Source organism: Heteronotia binoei, chromosome 10, assembly GCF_032191835.1.
Source record: "Heteronotia binoei isolate CCM8104 ecotype False Entrance Well chromosome 10, APGP_CSIRO_Hbin_v1, whole genome shotgun sequence".
Lineage (NCBI taxonomy): Eukaryota > Metazoa > Chordata > Lepidosauria > Squamata > Gekkonidae > Heteronotia > Heteronotia binoei.
The window spans coordinates 67,606,195-67,624,028 of NC_083232.1; the positions used below are offsets into that span (position 1 = coordinate 67,606,195).

The 17,834-nt window shown below is 38.7% G+C and overlaps 1 protein-coding gene across 1 annotated transcript in view; it reads left to right on the forward strand.

Moving 5' to 3' along the window:
* Positions 1-17,834, forward strand: part of TGFBR2 (transforming growth factor beta receptor 2) — a 59,429-nt gene that overhangs the window by 27,853 nt on the left and 13,742 nt on the right. The window contains exon 3 of the mRNA XM_060248824.1: positions 3,388-3,578. Within this exon, the coding sequence (XP_060104807.1) occupies positions 3,388-3,578 (191 nt within the window). The remainder of the gene's footprint in view (positions 1-3,387; positions 3,579-17,834) is intronic.

The window sequence follows — 17,834 nt, forward strand, 5'->3', positions numbered from 1 at the left end:
CTTCCGAGGTCGGTAAAATGAGTACCCAGCTTGCTGGGGGGAAAGTGCAGATGACTGGGGAAGGCAATGGCAAACCATCCCGTAAAAAGTCTGCCATGAAAATGTTGTGAAAGCAGCATCACCCCAGAGTCAGAAATAACTGGTGCTTGCACAGGGGGACTACCTTTACCTTTTTTGTTTTAAAGTACATCAGAGTTTTACATCATTTCGAAGCAAATATCATGTTCTGTATCTTGAAAAAAAAGGCATTTAAGAAAAGCACACAATAATCAAAGAGTTGTATAATGTAGGCTGCTGCAGATAAAAGTTTAATCAATAATAGAGATGGAATCACTCATGGAACTTAAAAGCAACAGCAAAAAAAAACCCCTGAAAAAAACCCATTTAAGGTATATGGTAAATCAGAGTATCAGGCTCCAGAATATTCACTCCAACCTTAGATCTGAACCAGGGTGGCCAAACTGGCTCGGGAGTCACATGTGGCTCTTTCACACATATTGTGTGGCTCTTCAAACTCCCACTGTCCCATTGGCTGGCTTGGAGAAGGCATTTGTCTCTTTAAATCACTTCTCCAAGCCAAGCCAGCCAGTGGTTTGGAGAATGCATTTAAAGTTAGTTTCTTCCCACCTCTCCCTCCGCATTTATTTTCCTTCTTCCTTCCTTCTTCTCATGTTTATCTTGTGGCTATCAAACATCTGTCATTTATTCTATGTGGCTCTTTTATTATGCAAATTTGGCCACTCCTGATCTGAACCCTTCAATAGGAATGCATTCATCTGAAATTCAGAACACTTACACACATTAGTTCTCATTGATGCAGATATCTTTCTGGATCCAAAAAAGTTCATTTTCGCTAGACCTTCTATACTCCATTTAACAAGAGTTTCTTCATTTCAACACTCTGAATATGAAGAGTTTGAGGTACAAAATTCCTAAAAGAAATCTGTGTGATCTTGTGCATTTTCGCTCAGAATGTGGGTTAAAATATTTTAAGTAAGTAAATGTGACTGCAGCTCAGTTAATGGCATATAAAAGATTTATTATTTAGAACTGTTTTTCATTATGACTTTAGCCAGAGTTAATCTATTAAAGATTGGAAGGATTCTTTGTTAATTTGTGATGTTAGTATATGTTTATACATTGCTGCTCTTTGAACTAAATGGCTTGAGCATCAACCTAAATTCTTAGTTGTAGTGCCCTTAAAAATACTTGATGCATATAGCCTAACATAAAACTCTTACTTCTTTTGATTCCACAGTGAGAAAGTGCAAGGCTAGTCATTTCAGTCCACTGCTGTTCCTATCAGCATTTCTGCCCAGGTACTGAGCTTGGAGGCAAAATTTGAGTAGAATTGTCGTTTCTAATTAATTATTTTTTAAAAAATTATTGCTGTTTGAGTACATCACAGCCCCATACAACATAATGGTAACATTGATTTGAGAAATGAGCTTTCTTATAGATAATGTCATCTGTTTTTCTGAAATGAAATTAGACAATTCTACTTTGGAGAGCTTATGGAATTGGTTGATATCTTAATTTTAAAAATAAAGCTTTACTATGTATTGTGGGATTATGCTGTTACTGTGCAGTAGCAGATTACAGAAGAGATGTTACCCTTCTGTACTGTAACATGGAAAAGCAAAGTTATCCATTTGTCAAAATGCAATTATTCTCTTTTCCACTTTGGTGAAGGAAAGACTGGACATTGGATTTTGGCACCAAAAATGTGAAAATCTAGAAAGAATCTAGAATAATTGTTGGGGTAGAGGGAGAGAACAATTTTTCTTTTTTACTTGAGAGACTTACTTTTTTTTTAATGCAAGAGAAAAATTTAGAAATTTTAGGGAGCACTGAAAAAGAAACTTACAAATATTTTGTTTTTAAATAAGTGAAAATACTTTAAGGACAAGTTTTAACTCACTCAAAAGCATATAGTATGAAAATGTGTGCCATCTATGAGGTAATAATTCAAAGATGTACTGTAAGTGAACACCATAATTTCAAGGCTATGTTTATTGTTTAAATTAGAACTTGGTAACTTTGTATATAATTAATCTATATATCTAATAGCAATGTGTGGCCCCATCTGTGGGTACTGAGATCCATGGATCTTGAAGATCACACCAATACTAAATGTATTTTTCTGCCAACCTGGGATACCCCCCTAGTTTGCAGAAAAATTAGAAAAGTTTTTAAAAATACACCGGGGATTTACATTCCCTGCATTTTTTTTTAAAAAATGTGTCCTCTATACACACACATACACACAAACACAAACACAAAATAACAAAAATAGCATTTTCTGTGCATGTGCAGACAACGCATTTACCGGATCTCCCCGACCCGCAAGTCTCATGGGCTTCCCACTTGTATATTACAATATGTATGTTGATACATTTTTGAAACACCTGATGTTACAAACTTTAACTTGACACCCTCATATATTAGCAGAACCATTAAGACTGTGTAATACTGCTTTTTTTGTACAAATGCTGCCTTCTTTTGTTTGCCACAAAACTGTTATGTTTTCAACTTCTAATTTTTATTAGATCTGAGGTGACAGGAATGAAGATACATATGCAAAAGTAGCATAGAATGTAATAGTTGTAGCTCTTTTGCAAATGTTGGAGAAAATTCAAGGCATGCATATAGCATGACTATCCCAAACAGTACTATTTTATATGTTAAATTATAAATGATGCATTTTATGCTAAAGCAGTAAAATAAGTTTAGGCTTGATTAGTTATAGCATATATTTCAATTTTTTGGAAGTCTCCATTATCTTTTTTTGGCAGGGAGGAATCTGAGTTTCAGCACCAACTTCTCTAGTTTGTAACAGAACATAGCTAGCCATCTGCTATCCTATTTATGAATGGGATTTGTCTGTGGTAGAACGAATACCAAAAGGGGTAATGGATTCAGTCTAGTTAACCCTTCTACAAAATGCCAGTGCTCCAGGATTTGGGACAGTCAGGAAGAAGATATATCGCACCAGACAGAGTTGCAGGCTTCTAAGTCCATTTACTACGTTGCACTTAGGTTGCACTGTAGGTCTGCCAGCAGCTATTTGGACATATAAAGGTTTTCCCCAAAATTAGTTTATATCAGGCCAGCACAAGCTGTAGTCCACCAAACTGAAAGGGACTTAGCAGAATATTCAGCCAGGTACCTTTTCGTCAGCTGCCCAGTAAGGCACTTTTCTAATAATTCATTCTTGAGTACTGACGGTATATGTTTCAGTGATGTTGAAGAAGCTACTTGAAAGTAAGTGACAGGAAGATGGTAGCTACAGCAAAGCTTAAGTGGGACTTAAATTTTGAGTGTTAGAAAATGTACTTGGTTTGCTCTTTAATGGTTTTTTTTAAAAAATTTCCATCCCCTTTGTAGGAGAAAGAATGATGAAAACATAACCTTGGAAACAATATGTCATGATCCTAAACAAGACCTTCATGGGTACAAACTGGATGACTTCAATTCCAAGAAATGTGTGATGAAAGAAATGAAGGATGCTGGTGGCTTGCTGTTCATGTGCTCCTGCAGTGATGAAGAATGCAATGATGAACTTATTTTTTCAGACAGTAAGTGCCTGAGATTTCATTCTGTGTGTGCCGCTTTAATTTCCTTCCCTCATTTCACCCTTCACTTTATACTGACAGGAAAATTATGTTGAGGTTGTTGGGTTTTTTTACTACTTGAAGATTTCCTCTGATTTTTGAATTCCCTGTTTTGTGAAATTCTGACCTTCCTCCACCACAAGGAGAAAAATGGCTTTAGGTGTTCTAGAGGGAATAATGAAATTGAGAAATCATTGCATCATTTTAAGAGTTGCAGCTAATCAGCCTATTGGAATGGCTTCAAGTTTATACTCTAGCAGCTATATCCTAGAACGGGGTGGCCAATGGTAGCTCTTCAGATGTTTTTTGCCTACAACTCTCATCAGCCCCAGCCACATTGGCCATGCTGGCTGGGGCTGATGAGAGTTGTAGGCAAAAAACATCTGGAGAGCTGCCGTTGGCCACCCCTGTCCTAGAAAGTTTAATGAAACACGTCAGTTTCCAGGAGAAGGCAGTGCATTCTCCTTCCAAATTGTTTCCTTCTGAAGGATTATCTGTCGACGTTCTCTGTGCTTGGTAATGGGATTGAGGAAGATGACTGCTGTATTTTGTGGCATTTACACGAGCCTTTGTTTTTCAAGGACTCTGGTCTGGTTCATCTGCTACCACTTGCTCATAAACACTGAGCACATCTTCATCTAGCACTAGTTTTCCCACCAACAGGGAGGAAAAGGTGGCTTTCTGTGTTATATGTATCTTTCCCTGCAGTTTTGGTCCTAAAGCATCCTATTTGGAGTGGGGAAGAAATAGTTTTCTTGTAGGTATGAACGAAGGGGGAGGGGAGGAAAGGGGAAAGTAAAGCACTCTGCACCTGTGCAGATTTGTCAGTCATCCAGCCTTGGGGAGGTGGGGGGTAGGGTTTTTTATGTTCCTGCTTACTCTCCAAACAGCATGAAACCACACTAGACCATACATTTTCTGTAAGAAACAGACTTACGGTGAAATTGCTAGGTTTACCTGGATTGGTGTAAGCTTGTTCTTTAGAAGTTTAAACCCCATGTCTTTACACAGCCAATAAAGATACTTGTTGACACTACTTTAGAGAGGCTTTGGCTTTGATCTTTTACTGTAATTTTCTTTGCTTTTTTTTTTAAATCTTGTTTGCCTATTTAATGATGTCCATTATCTCACTGCTGGTAGGGCAGTCAAGTAGATAATAGGCAAGTAGCTGACTCTAATGATTTCATTCATGCCTTGTGCCTTGTTTACCCTCCTCTGTAAAAACTGAGTAAAAAAGTGCTTATAGATACTAATGAGAATTATAGCATTTTAAAATCAATGGCAATTTAGACTTTGACAACACCTTTGTGTGGAGCATGTTGATGTGATGTCCCCATATACAGAAGCAATATAGAGGTTCTGCTGAGACACAAATAGGAAGCCGTTTGGTTAATGGAATTAATTTGACTGAATTAAAGTCTGCTGCTGTTGACAAAAGCCACCTGTATAGCCACATCCTTGCCAAATTTGAAATGGCCTTGTTTAACACAAACAAATACATGAAGCTGCCTTATACCATTGGTCTATTGAGGTGAGTACTGACTACTCAGGCAGTGGTTCATTGCAGTCCTTAGTAGACATCTTTCGTATCATGTGCCAACTAATCTTTTTAAGTGGGGATGCAGAGGATTTAAACTTGGGATCTTCTTGGGATCCCAAATTGCTGAGCAGACAGGTTAAAACGGATAAAAGGAAGTACTTCTTCACCCAAAGGGTGATTAACATGTGGAATTCACTGCCACAGGAGGTGGTGGCGTACACAAGCATAGCCACCTTCAAGAAGGGGTTAGATAAAAATATGGAGCAGAGGTCCACCAGTGGCTATTAGACACAGTGTGTGTGTATATATATATATTTGGCCGCTGTGTGACACAGAATGTTGGACTGGATGGGCCATTGGCCTGATCTAACATGGCTTCTCTTATGTTCTTAAAGGTGCCATCGACCTGCTGCCTTTTCCCAAGTCAGTAGTTTATTTTCTAGTTTAGTAAGTTTTGTAAAGACAACTGTACCACTTACGAAAAAGCTGTATGCATACAGGTTTTTGTAAGTGGTACAGTTACCACTTACACACTCAAGGATTATTCCTTTAACCTCACCTTGGTTTTAATTCTCTTTTTGACTGCAATTCTCAGCCGCCCTGAGCCTGCTTCGGCGGGGGAGGGCGGGGTACAAATAAAATTTATTATTATTATTATTATTATTATTATTATTATTATTATTATTATTATTATTAAGTACTTGCAGAGTTACTAAGACAGAATTTAGCCCAGATGGAACTCAACTGCTGCTGGCTTGCCAGCAAGATATTCCCTGAAACACCATTTAATGTATTGTGATTATACAGCTATTTTTATAGATGGTTCCCAGTACTATGACAATATTGGAGTGACATTTATGCACCGGCATTAAATGGTAGCAACAAAGTTTGCAACAGAGTAATCTATGTTTTTACTACAGATTTCCATGTTAATATCATTGACCTTCAGTTGTGCTAATTCCTGGGTCTAGGCAAATCTAAGAGATACATGCTGACTCCTGCGGTTTGATCTTGGCCTTGAATTCATTCAGCTTCAGCTTGCACTCATTACTTCTCGACTGGACATGGACTATAATATTGTATTATGTTTGGATCTGGGGTTTATTGGAATTTCAGTGCAAATAAACTGGCTGAGCAGCTTGCCAGAGTGATAACACAACTTGCCATTTGCCAAACAACAGTCTGATCTTTATATATTACTCTCTTCAGTGGCAAGAAAGTGGCAGTGAAAGTGCAGTGGCAGAAGCTGTGGAAATGCTACAAGAATCATGCTTGAAACCAAGTCAGTATTACTGTTATCAAATACATGCCAGAGAAATAACAGGCAGGAGGTTGTCGTAGCCTTACTAAAGATAGTGGGTCTGTGTTCATAAATATTTTGCTAATGCTAAAGGACCCACCAGTGGGCACTTCTTGCATCATTTGCTTGGCGGGCAAGCATATATGCTAAAATCTTCTCAAGCCTTTCCTCTTAATCCACCCTCTGATCTGAACCATGTGGATCCAAGTCTCTTTCTAGGACAGTGTTAATCTCCATGCTCTTCTGGGTTTCTGGAGTGATCAGTTGACTTAATTCTCTTTTTGACTGCAATTCTGTGGGCAGTTTCTTAGAAGTGAGTTCCATTGAATAACAGGCTTATTTCTAGGTGGGTTGGTCAGAAAATAATAAAACAAAGTTAGAGTCCAGTGGCAACTTTAACGTTTATATATTCTGACGTTACCTGCCAAGAGCCTGTTTGGGAAGGGTGGGATATAAATATAATAAAAATAATGAATAAATAAAAAGTTTTATTTGAGGTGTGAGCTGTCATGTGTATGTCATATAGACTTACTTCTGATTAAACCTGCTTAGGAGCCAGCCACTTTTGAAAGGTGATGTATGAATGAATAAGTAGAAGAACAAAGTGTTGTGCCTGACGGTAACATGACCTAAAATGTGGCACAATATGTTCTGGATACCATGTATATGCATGCATACCTGTACGTGCATGCAAGCGCAAACGCACACATACTACCTTCTCCCATTTGAGCTACACAGACAATTGAAATCATTTGGACAAAGACTGTTCCAGGTCCAGGTCCTGAGACAGGTACATTTAACAGCAGTACAGAGTCAGGGAATGCTTTCCCTAGCAAAGGTTGCTATCATCATTAGTTAATTTCAGAAGTTAGCGAAAAAATGTTTCTCTTTGGGTTCTCCACACTTTTGCCACCACAGTGGGGGCTTGGGGTTAGTTAAACTGATTACTGTGTGTAATTTGCTGCTCTCCTGTTGTGCTCTATGTAAGTCAATTTGCTTTGGTGCATTTTTTTCTTTTTGATGACAATATTTTTAGTGTTGGATGGTTGAGTGGGTAGTTTTATACTGGTTTGATATTTTTAATTCAAGTACTCTCACACATGGTTCTCACCATGTGTTTAGGTAAGTTATTCATAAATGAAAGACAACCAAATCAGACAAGAAGATTTATTAGAATCTTCCCACCATTCCTTAAGTGGAAATAGAGTAATGAAGTCCTCTAATTTGAATCGGGGCTACAGCAGAAGGAAGGGGTTTATATTTCCAAACCAGTTTTTATCAATCAAAACTATCTCCTTTTCAGCTCTTATAAACCCTGGAAGATTTTTTTAAATACCAGCAAAAAAGAAGGTACCTCCCCCACCCTTTTTCTAGGGCTAATATAATAGTAAGAGCTTGGTTCTGACTAGCAAATCCACAGGGATTAGGAAGGGTAGCTCCCCTTCCAGGGGATGCATTGGAATTCACGATCCAAATTGGAATTTCTTGTGACTGCAATTTTCATCTTTTAAAATCTTGGAAAAATCAGATGCTAATCTTGCAGTGTGTAGTCTTGGCTGGACTATAGTTGAGTGAGATTACAGAGTGAAATTGAAAGAAACCATGCAAAAGTACATGGATTGTCATTGCAGTCCATGTACAGTGCAAAAGTACATGGATTGTCAAACTGCACGTTTTCATTGATGCAAATTTGTGCTAGTTCATTAGACATGCACATTATCTCTATTACTCTTATTTTATCATAAGTGGATTGTGCACTATATTTCCTTTCCCTAGTAATCATCACAGCTTTTCCTTTCTCTGCTGAATAGATTTGTTAGTGAAGTGCAAAGCATGTTGTCTGTTTTCATTTGATTTGTGCGCTATGTGCAGAGCATACAAAAACTTCTCACTTTTCCCACACATACACAACAGAGAATGCATGCATTTCTTGACATGTTACACATTAGAAACCCAGTATAGCAATACTCATCACCATAACTAATCACTGTTTCACTGTTGACTAATAATACCGTAATTGTAATCATATGTCGGTGTTGGAGGATTTACATTCCAAAGCCAACCAACACACCCTTGTGGATTTTGGCTGATTTCTTATAAGTTAGTCATACTGTACTTGTTTTTGCTTAAAACATACAACTAAATACAGTCAGCATGGTGGAATTATTTCCTGTCTCTGTTCTTACAAAATATCGCCCCAGGAATATACCAAAAGCTGTTTTCTTATTTCCAGGAAGAACATCTTGTTCAGTCAAAGTGTCATGTAGAACGCAGTGTGAGTGTCATTATTCTAAGTCAAGTAACTTCATCTGATCTCAAAGAATCAAAAGCTTGGCAAGGGTTCAGTGGATCATTTAATATGGTTCTCAAATGGTTCTCAAATCTTAGCACCCTGGGGACCCTTATTTTGTTTTAATACTTCTCATGGATCTCCAATTTGTTCTTTTCTCCCTCACTGGTGCCTGTCATGCTCTTTCAAAGAGTACAGAAAGACTGAATGCCACATGGAAGTTCCTGCATGCTCAAAACAATACAGTATGAACCACATTAGTTATACTTCAAAAGTAAAGTTAAGAGAAATGTTAATATAGTCTGTGCATGGCCTGGAAGGTCAGGTGTCAGAGAGCAGTTGATTCTATAGACTAGAGCCAAAGCTCAGAAGGTCCTGACTCCTCAACTGGAAGGGACTTTGCACTGGAACAGTAGGAAACTTATTTATTGGTTAATAATGTCTAACTGGAGCAAAGCTGAGCAGAGGTAGGCAGAGGTTTCAAAAAACATTCAGAGCTGCTCATATAAAATGAAAAGGTCAGCATCACACAAAACTGAAACTTATATGTTCAAATGAAAACTGCCATTGGTGGTTATCGTCTATGGATGCAGTGGAGTCAGTCTGTATGCTAAAATCATTTGCACTGGAAAACAGGTTGAAAATCTCCTTTGTGGCACTCAACCACCTGTCCTCTTTATTTTATCATCCAACCCAGGGGTGGCCAAACTTAAATTTCAGGTGTTTGAGAGCTGCAAGACATGAACAAATATCACACACATGTTTTTATTAAAACTTTTAATGCTTTCTTGGCACAGATGATAGAATACAAATGTATGCACTTTACAACATGACTATGCTAGGAGACTTTTTAAAAAAACAAAAGCTGGGAATAAAACCAGTTTAGGGAAAGGTTAGGGAATTATTTTTTTTTTGCACCAGTGGGAGAAGGAAACACGTGTGCCAAATAAATCACTGACCACTGTTTGAATCATTATGCATCTCTCTTTGCCTTGACACCAAGATTAGTGAACACAACTCCTACCAGAGCAGTGAAACTAAGGGGGAACCCTACACCGCCCTCTGTAATTCCATCCCTCCTTCCAGTGATTCTCTCAGTTCTTGAGCTCTCTTTCCCCACTTTAGGTCTCTGGGCAACCTATGTAGTAGAGGAGAAGATCAGTTTTGTTCCTAACTGATCTCATTGTTCTCTCTCATTCTTTACTGGGAAGGTTTGAACCATCCTGCTGGCTGGATTTATGTCTGAAACATCCAGCAAAATTCTTCTCTTGTTTTAAAAAAACAGTCTTTGCAAATTTGAACAGTTTTTGCCCACATTTCAGAGGAGGATTGATCTTTCTGCCTCCAAAGGAGAGCTTGGCTAATTAGAGCATGTTCTAATGAAATCCAAAACTTCCTGTGCAGTACACATTTTTGCTCAGTACACAAGTGATGCATCATCATTCCTTTTTTATTGTTGTAGATTAGTGTTCCTTTTAAATGAAAACAGCCCCTTTGGATTGCTTGCCTGGTTAGCTATGGCAGGAAGACAAACGATTTTTACAGTATCAGACATGCGGTTTCCTGTCTGTGTTTAACTCTGAGTAGAACATCATGACCAGCTGGTCCACTTCTTCTCCAGACAACTAGATAATAGCCTGTAATAATTTTGTCTCTTGGCCTGTCATCCAGATGCACCCTTTGTGTGGCTTGTGTCCCATGCAAGCACGCTGCATGCATCTGCTTGTATAGTGAAGTGTGGATCTTGTTGTATGTAATTCGAGATTTTCTTTCTGCTGTATAGGTAATGGTGGTCTGTGAATTTCAGCTGTAACCTACCAGTATCAGCAAAGTGACTTAAACTAATATGAATGGGTTTTGCTGCTAGGTCCTAGTACACTTGCATTTTTTCCCCAACTGTTAGCAGAATTTTTCATTTCACCAGCAGTTGTAAATGCCAGACTGTTAAAGATGTATTGGATTCATGTCTTTAAAAAACAGAAAGGCATGTTTGTTTGGGACTTAAAGGCAGAACTTTGGTGAACATAGCAGGTTTTAATTTCCCAAAGAAGCTAGACACTAGCCCCTAATGAAATCGCTCTTAGCTACAGGCAAGTTAGTTTAAGGAACTGTCGTCCTTAATCTTGTGAAAGCTGAGGTTGCTAATTTCAGTCTCTAAAGGCACATTTCTCCCTACTTAAATAGGATTGTCAGTAATGGTTATTGAGAGCCCCCAAGAAACCTGGTTTTGAAAATGTTCACAATGGGTAGAATTAAACCCAAAGCTTGCTTTTCTTATGGATTTTTATTTTTAAACAGCCACAACGAAGGAAGGGAAGAAGCACAGTGAAAACAAATGTGTACCTTACAATGTATATATCATTTATTTTGATAACCAAAGTTTAAAATCATATTTTGGATGGGGCAATGAAGTTTTTTCAATTTGTGTAATCGAAATCTAAAATTAAAAGCTCCAGGGGCATGTGTGTATATGGAGGTGGGGGGGACTCCTAATGGGAAACAGATTTGGGTCTTACTAGCATATGGTGATTTAAATATCACAAAATTGTGTCAGGTTGGCAGGGAATCTACACATACTGCAATTTTGTGTCTAGCGACATTAAAGTGGGTTTTTTTTAAAGAACTGAAGTATTATTCCAGTCTGTACTCTGTGATGCAGTACTTACTTTCAGTAGGAATAATTAAGTCTAATGGAGAAACAAAGAGTATGACAATCCAAAATCTTAGGTTTTTTAAAAAACCAAAACTTAGATGTAGAAAATAAGGCATAAAGGATGCTGTCTGTACTTTAAGATTAGAAATATTTTCGTAGATAGATTTTTATCTTCAGTAGGATTTAACATCAAAGTATTTTATGGCTGAATGATGACAAACTTGTACACACAGAAGAATGATCAGTGACTATTTAAAAGTCTGCACTAGTGTGATACACAGGTTATTGGGAGGTCTCTCTTTCCAACTCTTGCCTGTCCTGTGTTTCTCTAACTATCACAATTTCAAGATGGGAACATTTCTCAATTAGTTTAGAAAAGGGAAGGGAGAGTATGATATATAAAACCAATGTTTTGCAGAAAAGTTGAACCCCCCCCCCCAACTCCCATGATTGTAGATGAAGAGGAGTTGGAAGTGCCTAGGTCTCTTATTCAGGGAGGACTTCCCACTACCTGCTCAATTGGGCAGCGGGAGAAAAATGGGAATGGGGATGGAATGAGAACCAGTCAACATCATTGATAAAACCATAGAGCTGAAATTTCTAATTGATTATCAAAGCCAAACTCAGGAGTCATTGTGGTGTAGTGGTTGGAGTGTCACATTAGGATCTGGGAGAACCAGGTATGAATCCGTGCTCTGCCATAGAAGCTCAGCGGGTGGTCTTGGGCTAGTCACACATGCACTCAGCCTAACCTACCTCACTGGGTTGTTGTGAGGATAAAATGGAGGAGAGGGGAATGATGTTGAGGAGAAACTCGGGGTGAAGTCAGGGTGTAAATAATAACATTATACCTTGTTTAAGATATGTTTCACTAAGCTCTAAGCACAGGAATTGATTCAGTTCAGTTGTTTATCAAAATATTTAAATAATTATATAAACTTCAGCATACAAAGTAAGCCATGAAATGTTTAAATGCTCCCTTGGGTCAAAGATGTAATTTATTTATTATCTTAGTGAGGTAGGGTTGGGGGCAGGGGGTCCCCTAGTTTGGAGGCCCTTCGCCCACTTCAGGGTTATCAGAAAGCAGGGGGGGGATGTCTGCTGGGCACTCCATTATACCCTGTGGAGAATAGTTCCCCGTAGGGTATAATGGAGAATTGATCCATGGGTATTTGGGGCTCCGAGGGGGCTGTTTTTTGAGGTAGTGGCACCAAATTTTCAGCATAACATCCACTGCCTCTCCTCAAAACACCCCCCTCCCCCAGTTTCAAACAAGATTGAACCAGGGGGCCTAATTCTATGAGCTCCAAAAGAAGGTGCCCATTATTTTCAAAGGGAGGGAAGGCATTTAAAAGGTGCATGGTCCCTTTAAATGTGATGGCCAGAATTTCCTTTGGAGTTCAATTGTGCTTGTCACACCCTTGGTCCTGTCTCCACCCCCCAAAGTCTCCTGGCTCCACCCCCAAAATCCCCAGATATTTCTTGAGTTCGGCCTGGCAACCCTATAATGAGGACCCAAACTGATATACATCCTTCTGTCTTTTATTTTTATCCCCACAACAACCCTCTGAGGCTGAGTGTGTGTGAGTAAACTATGATTTCTGCCTCTAATAAGGTCATGATTTTATGTTCCAAAATACAAAAATTGTTTTGTAAAGTAGTACTACATTGGAGAAGTTAAAATGTTCTGTAGTTAATGGAACATCAGTCAGTGATCACCACAGAATATAGGGTTCACATGAGCACTTCTGTGCCTGGCACTTAAAATCAAATTCTGTTTAATTGTAAGTTTATTAACTTCATGCATTTAGGTTGTTACTGTTCAGGTTGACTCATAAGAGTCCTTCTCAGAGTATCTGTATGTCCCCCTTGCTGTAACACTTCTGGCTATTGGCCCAGCCTTGCCTTAAGTGCATTTCCCCCCTCTTTTTTTTTTTAATGGAGTGAGCATTCCAACATGTGATCATCCACATTGATATCTGAATTAAATTGGTCTTGGAAGAGCATGCTACATGACTTTGGAGTGTGTAGTTCTGCCCATAAGTCTTAACTTGCAAGGAATGCTGGCAAATGGAATTTATAGGTATATCAGTCAAGCCAGGGGATTGATCCCTGAACATCATGTTGGAGTCTGGTGCAAACTAAGCATAATATGTGTTATTCATTTGTAGCTGTTGGATCATTACAAATCATTAGGAGCACAAGTTACTTGCTTGTGTATCGATTTGCAGTAATTCTACAGAATGCAATTCATCTCCAATGTGTTATGATTTTTCTTTCTTTAGGCAATATAAGCTTCAGGAAAAACCACTATATACAAATACTATCATTTAGAAGCTAAAAGGATATGGAAAGCTAAAAGACAGGAAAATGTTTCAAAGGGAAGGGAATAAATTTTAAACCACTTTTTCTGTGCACTTCCATACTTTGGTTCTGAGAGTTTCCTTGGCCTTTTAATTTAACCTAGTTCTGCAAGTGCAGAGAAAGGAAAAATGGGGTTTGACTTTTATTATTGGAGTTCAACTTTTGTCAGAATGCTTCTTGTATTTAGTGTGTATATACTAGCAATGCAATTCTTAAAAAGAAGAGTTACACCCTTTATGCTCATTGAAGCCAGTGGCTGCCACTCTGCTTTTTAAGCTAAGAGCAGGTCTGGATAAATGTGCTATAACTGAAAATATAGGAAATAACTTGAAGAAATTATTTGGAATCCTATTTGCATAACCTTGTCTCTAAATTCTGTAAAATAGGAAAATCCAATGTATATGAAAATCTGCATAGCTCAGAGAAAAACTAGCAGCGTGGGGACATAGACACACACCATTTTATTCCAGTGATTCCCACTAGGGATGTCAGCCTCCAGATGACAGAGATCAGTTCACCTGGAGAAAACGACTGCTTTGGAAGTTGGCATTATATCCAACTGAAGTCCCTTTCCACTCTAACCCTCATCCTCTTTAGGTTCCAAACCACCACTACCACTCCAATTTCCAGGTATTTCCCAACCGGGACCTGGCAGCTGTGAACTGGGCATGATTGCTAACACAACACAGCAAATCAAATTCATTGTTCTGGCCTTATGTACTTGCAATAAATGTTCACTTCTGTGTATTTCAATCTTTTTGTAGATCTAGAAGGAAGGTGGCAAGAGCATTTACAACAATAATTTTTTGTCTTCAAGGAAAGGTTTACAGAACTTGGTTGCCAAATTCTGTAAAGCAGGGACATAACTACCTTTTTATGACTGCCTCATAGGGATTTGAGTCATTGCAGCAAAACTGTAATTTTCAGAACTTGAAGAGGCAGAATCTAACCCTTGCTAAATGTAATAAAAATGGTTAGTTTTTGTAATCTAATGGAACAAAGCCAATAGAGTGATGGGTTTGTTCCAGAAAATTGCCAAGAAACAGTAGCAAAGAGCTTAAATATCCAAGTTAAAACATGAGATAATTTTTTAAAATTAGGATATCATTTCTGGATAATCACCATTTACAATCAGTTGAAATGGATTACACCTTGTTTACAATTGTGACTTAGAGTTATATAGACTATGTTCATCCGGTAGTATTATTCATAAGTGTACAAGTCAGTGGCATTCAATGACCTAACAGGGTGCAGAACTATAACCAAAGTCTGAAACATTCAAAGAAGAATCTTTAATCTCTTTAAGATGTTATAAACATAAGAGTGTATCTCAAATGATGGACTATTTACTAGTCTTTCCAAGAGCTCAGATAGAAACGAATCAATTGTGTAGAACATCTTAGCTGACACTGTGGCTCTAGTTTCTAAATATAACCCTTCCAGTAAGTTTCTGAATGCATTCCAGTTTGCAGCATGTTGAGAATCAGGATAGCAAATCTGGTGGGTGTCTTTGTATACACTGAAATATTTATTCAGGGCAAGCAACTCCAGGATAGCTATTTCTGTTTTCTTGTTTTCATTTCCCACCCCTGGTGAGCTAAGTGAATGTTAGCCAGTCTAGCAGGCTTAAGAGAGACTACCTTTTAAACAAATGTCCACATAATTAAGTAATTTAAACTTTAATTCTTCTCATATATTGGTAGAAGACTGTTTTACTACAGTTTTGTGGAATTTATATTTTGTTAACCTGTAGCATGGGCTTCTGTATCCTGTTCTAGTAGTCCTGTGCCACAGAAATATGAGGAATTCCCTTCACATTTGTAGGACAACTGAAAGCAGAACATGTAAGGATGAAGAAGAGTAGGGTTTTATCCCACTTTTTTTTACCTTAAGGAGTCTCAAGGCAGCCTTTCCCTTCCTCTCCCCAGAACAGGCACTTTGTGAAGCAGGTGAGGCTGAGAGAGTTCTGAGAGAACAGTGACTAGCCCAAGGTCACCCAGCAGACTTTGTGTGGAGAAATGGGGAATCAAACCCAATTCTCCAGATTAGAGTCTACCACTCCTAACTACCATACCACACTGGAATTCCATGCACGGCTCAGCGCTCTCATATATGCAAGACCACCTTCTTACTGGCTACTTCCCAGTAACAGTGATGCTGTGTCCAACAAAATCTTCTGTTGTTTTCCACTGGTGGGATGTTTGGCTTTCTAGGCTAAGGTGGCTTTTTTTCTGTGGTGGTTGTACTGGTATTGTGGGAGAGTCTTCCTGAGGTTGGCTTTGATGGCTTTTTGGTTCTACTGCAAAGCTGATCTAAAATTTTTAAATGTATGGTAAGGTTTGGTCTCAAGAGTATGGTAAGGTTTGGTCACCTTTGTTTTTAATTTTTTTAAAAAAGAGAAGAAATCTGCCCCAGATGCGTTTTAACTTGTTGCCTTTGTGTTTTTGTTTATTTGTTTTTAATTTAAGCCTTGTTGAGGGGGTGGGGAAGATGTAGGCTAATAATGTTTTAAATAATAAACTGATGGGCACAGAGTAAGCAGGGGCTTCTGGTTACCTCTGACACCTCTATCTGAGCTTCTGAAAAAATGTCTTTGGAGAAAAAAAAATGAAGGGACAAGGCAAGTATAAATGCCAGGTTGGAGCCACAATGTATTGTTGAAAGGCCTGCAGAAATATTATTAAATTTTGTGATTACTGGTAATCTGATATGACTAAAAATGTATCTAATTCTCATAATGCCCATATTTGTGGATGCTTAATCCAGAGACTGAAACCGTTAAGAGATAAAACAGATCTTTTCTACAAACCTGAAGAAAAAAAATCTGAACAAATACGTTAACTTCCCACAACTAATAGAAGCAGCACTGTAGCTTTAAGAAACTCAGTGACCATTGCTAAGTAACCATAAAAGGATTGCTAGCCTTCAAGCCATGGTCCATCTCCGGCATTAATAGGAGTCTCATACCAATTCCTTACTAGCAGTCATTTCGCCCTGGGTTTCTGCTTTCCTCAGAGCAAACAACTGATTTCCCACTAGTCACTACACAGAAGCATTTTTACTCACAGCCCCCTCCAATTTCCCCTGCGGTGACTTGGTCTCATTTTTTGGAGATCTGGAAGCTGTGAGGGAAATTGGAAGGAGCCGCTAGTCGAAATGTGGCTGTGCAGTGACTCTGAGGAAAGCAGCAACCTGGGGGTGGAGTGACTACTAGTGAGGAATCGGAACCAGTAAGCCTGCAGAAGTTTGCTTATTTGGGGATTGGGGCTGGGGCTGTTTAGAAATGCAGACGGGTCTCAATAAGGAAGAAATTGCCTTTCCCCTGGGAGCATCATACCACCTAATTATATACTGCTGTGTCAGTATCATGCATATATAAAGGAAAAGGAAAGGTCCACTATGCAAGCACCAGTCGTTTCCAACTCTGGGGTGACATTGCTTTCACAACGTTTTCCCGGCAGACTTTTTACAGGGTGGTTTGCCATTGCCTTTCCCAGTCTTTTACACTTTCCCCCCAGCAAGCTTGGTACTCATTTTACCGACCTCGGAAGAATGGAAGGCTGAGTCAACCTTGGGCTGGCTACCTGAATCCAGCTTCCGCCGGAATTGAACTCAGGTCGTGAGCAGAGAGTTCAGACCACAGTACTGCAGTACTGATGCTTTACCACTCTGCGCCACGGGGCCGCTGCATATATAAAGAGGGAGACAGTATTTCACCACCTTTGCAGTGAAAAAGAGCTGATTGAACTAAAATGTGATCCTTCACTATATCATGTGCAAGTGAAAGCCCAACTCAGAAAAAGCAAAATAAAGCAACCCATCCGGAAGCAAATTTATGATAGCACTTCTGCTGAAAATGCTGAGGCAACTGAGAAAATACAGAAAAATTGTTTTACATGAAAATGGGTCCTATAATTTTACTGAAGCTTTCCATTAAGGGACTCCTGTAAATTGGGTGAATATTTACACCTGTCTGCATCTGACTTTCACTCTAATCTGTTAGATGTTAAATATGCCACAAAACTTTTTCTTGAAGTTTGATATATCTTTCCCCTTATTATTGAACAAACCCA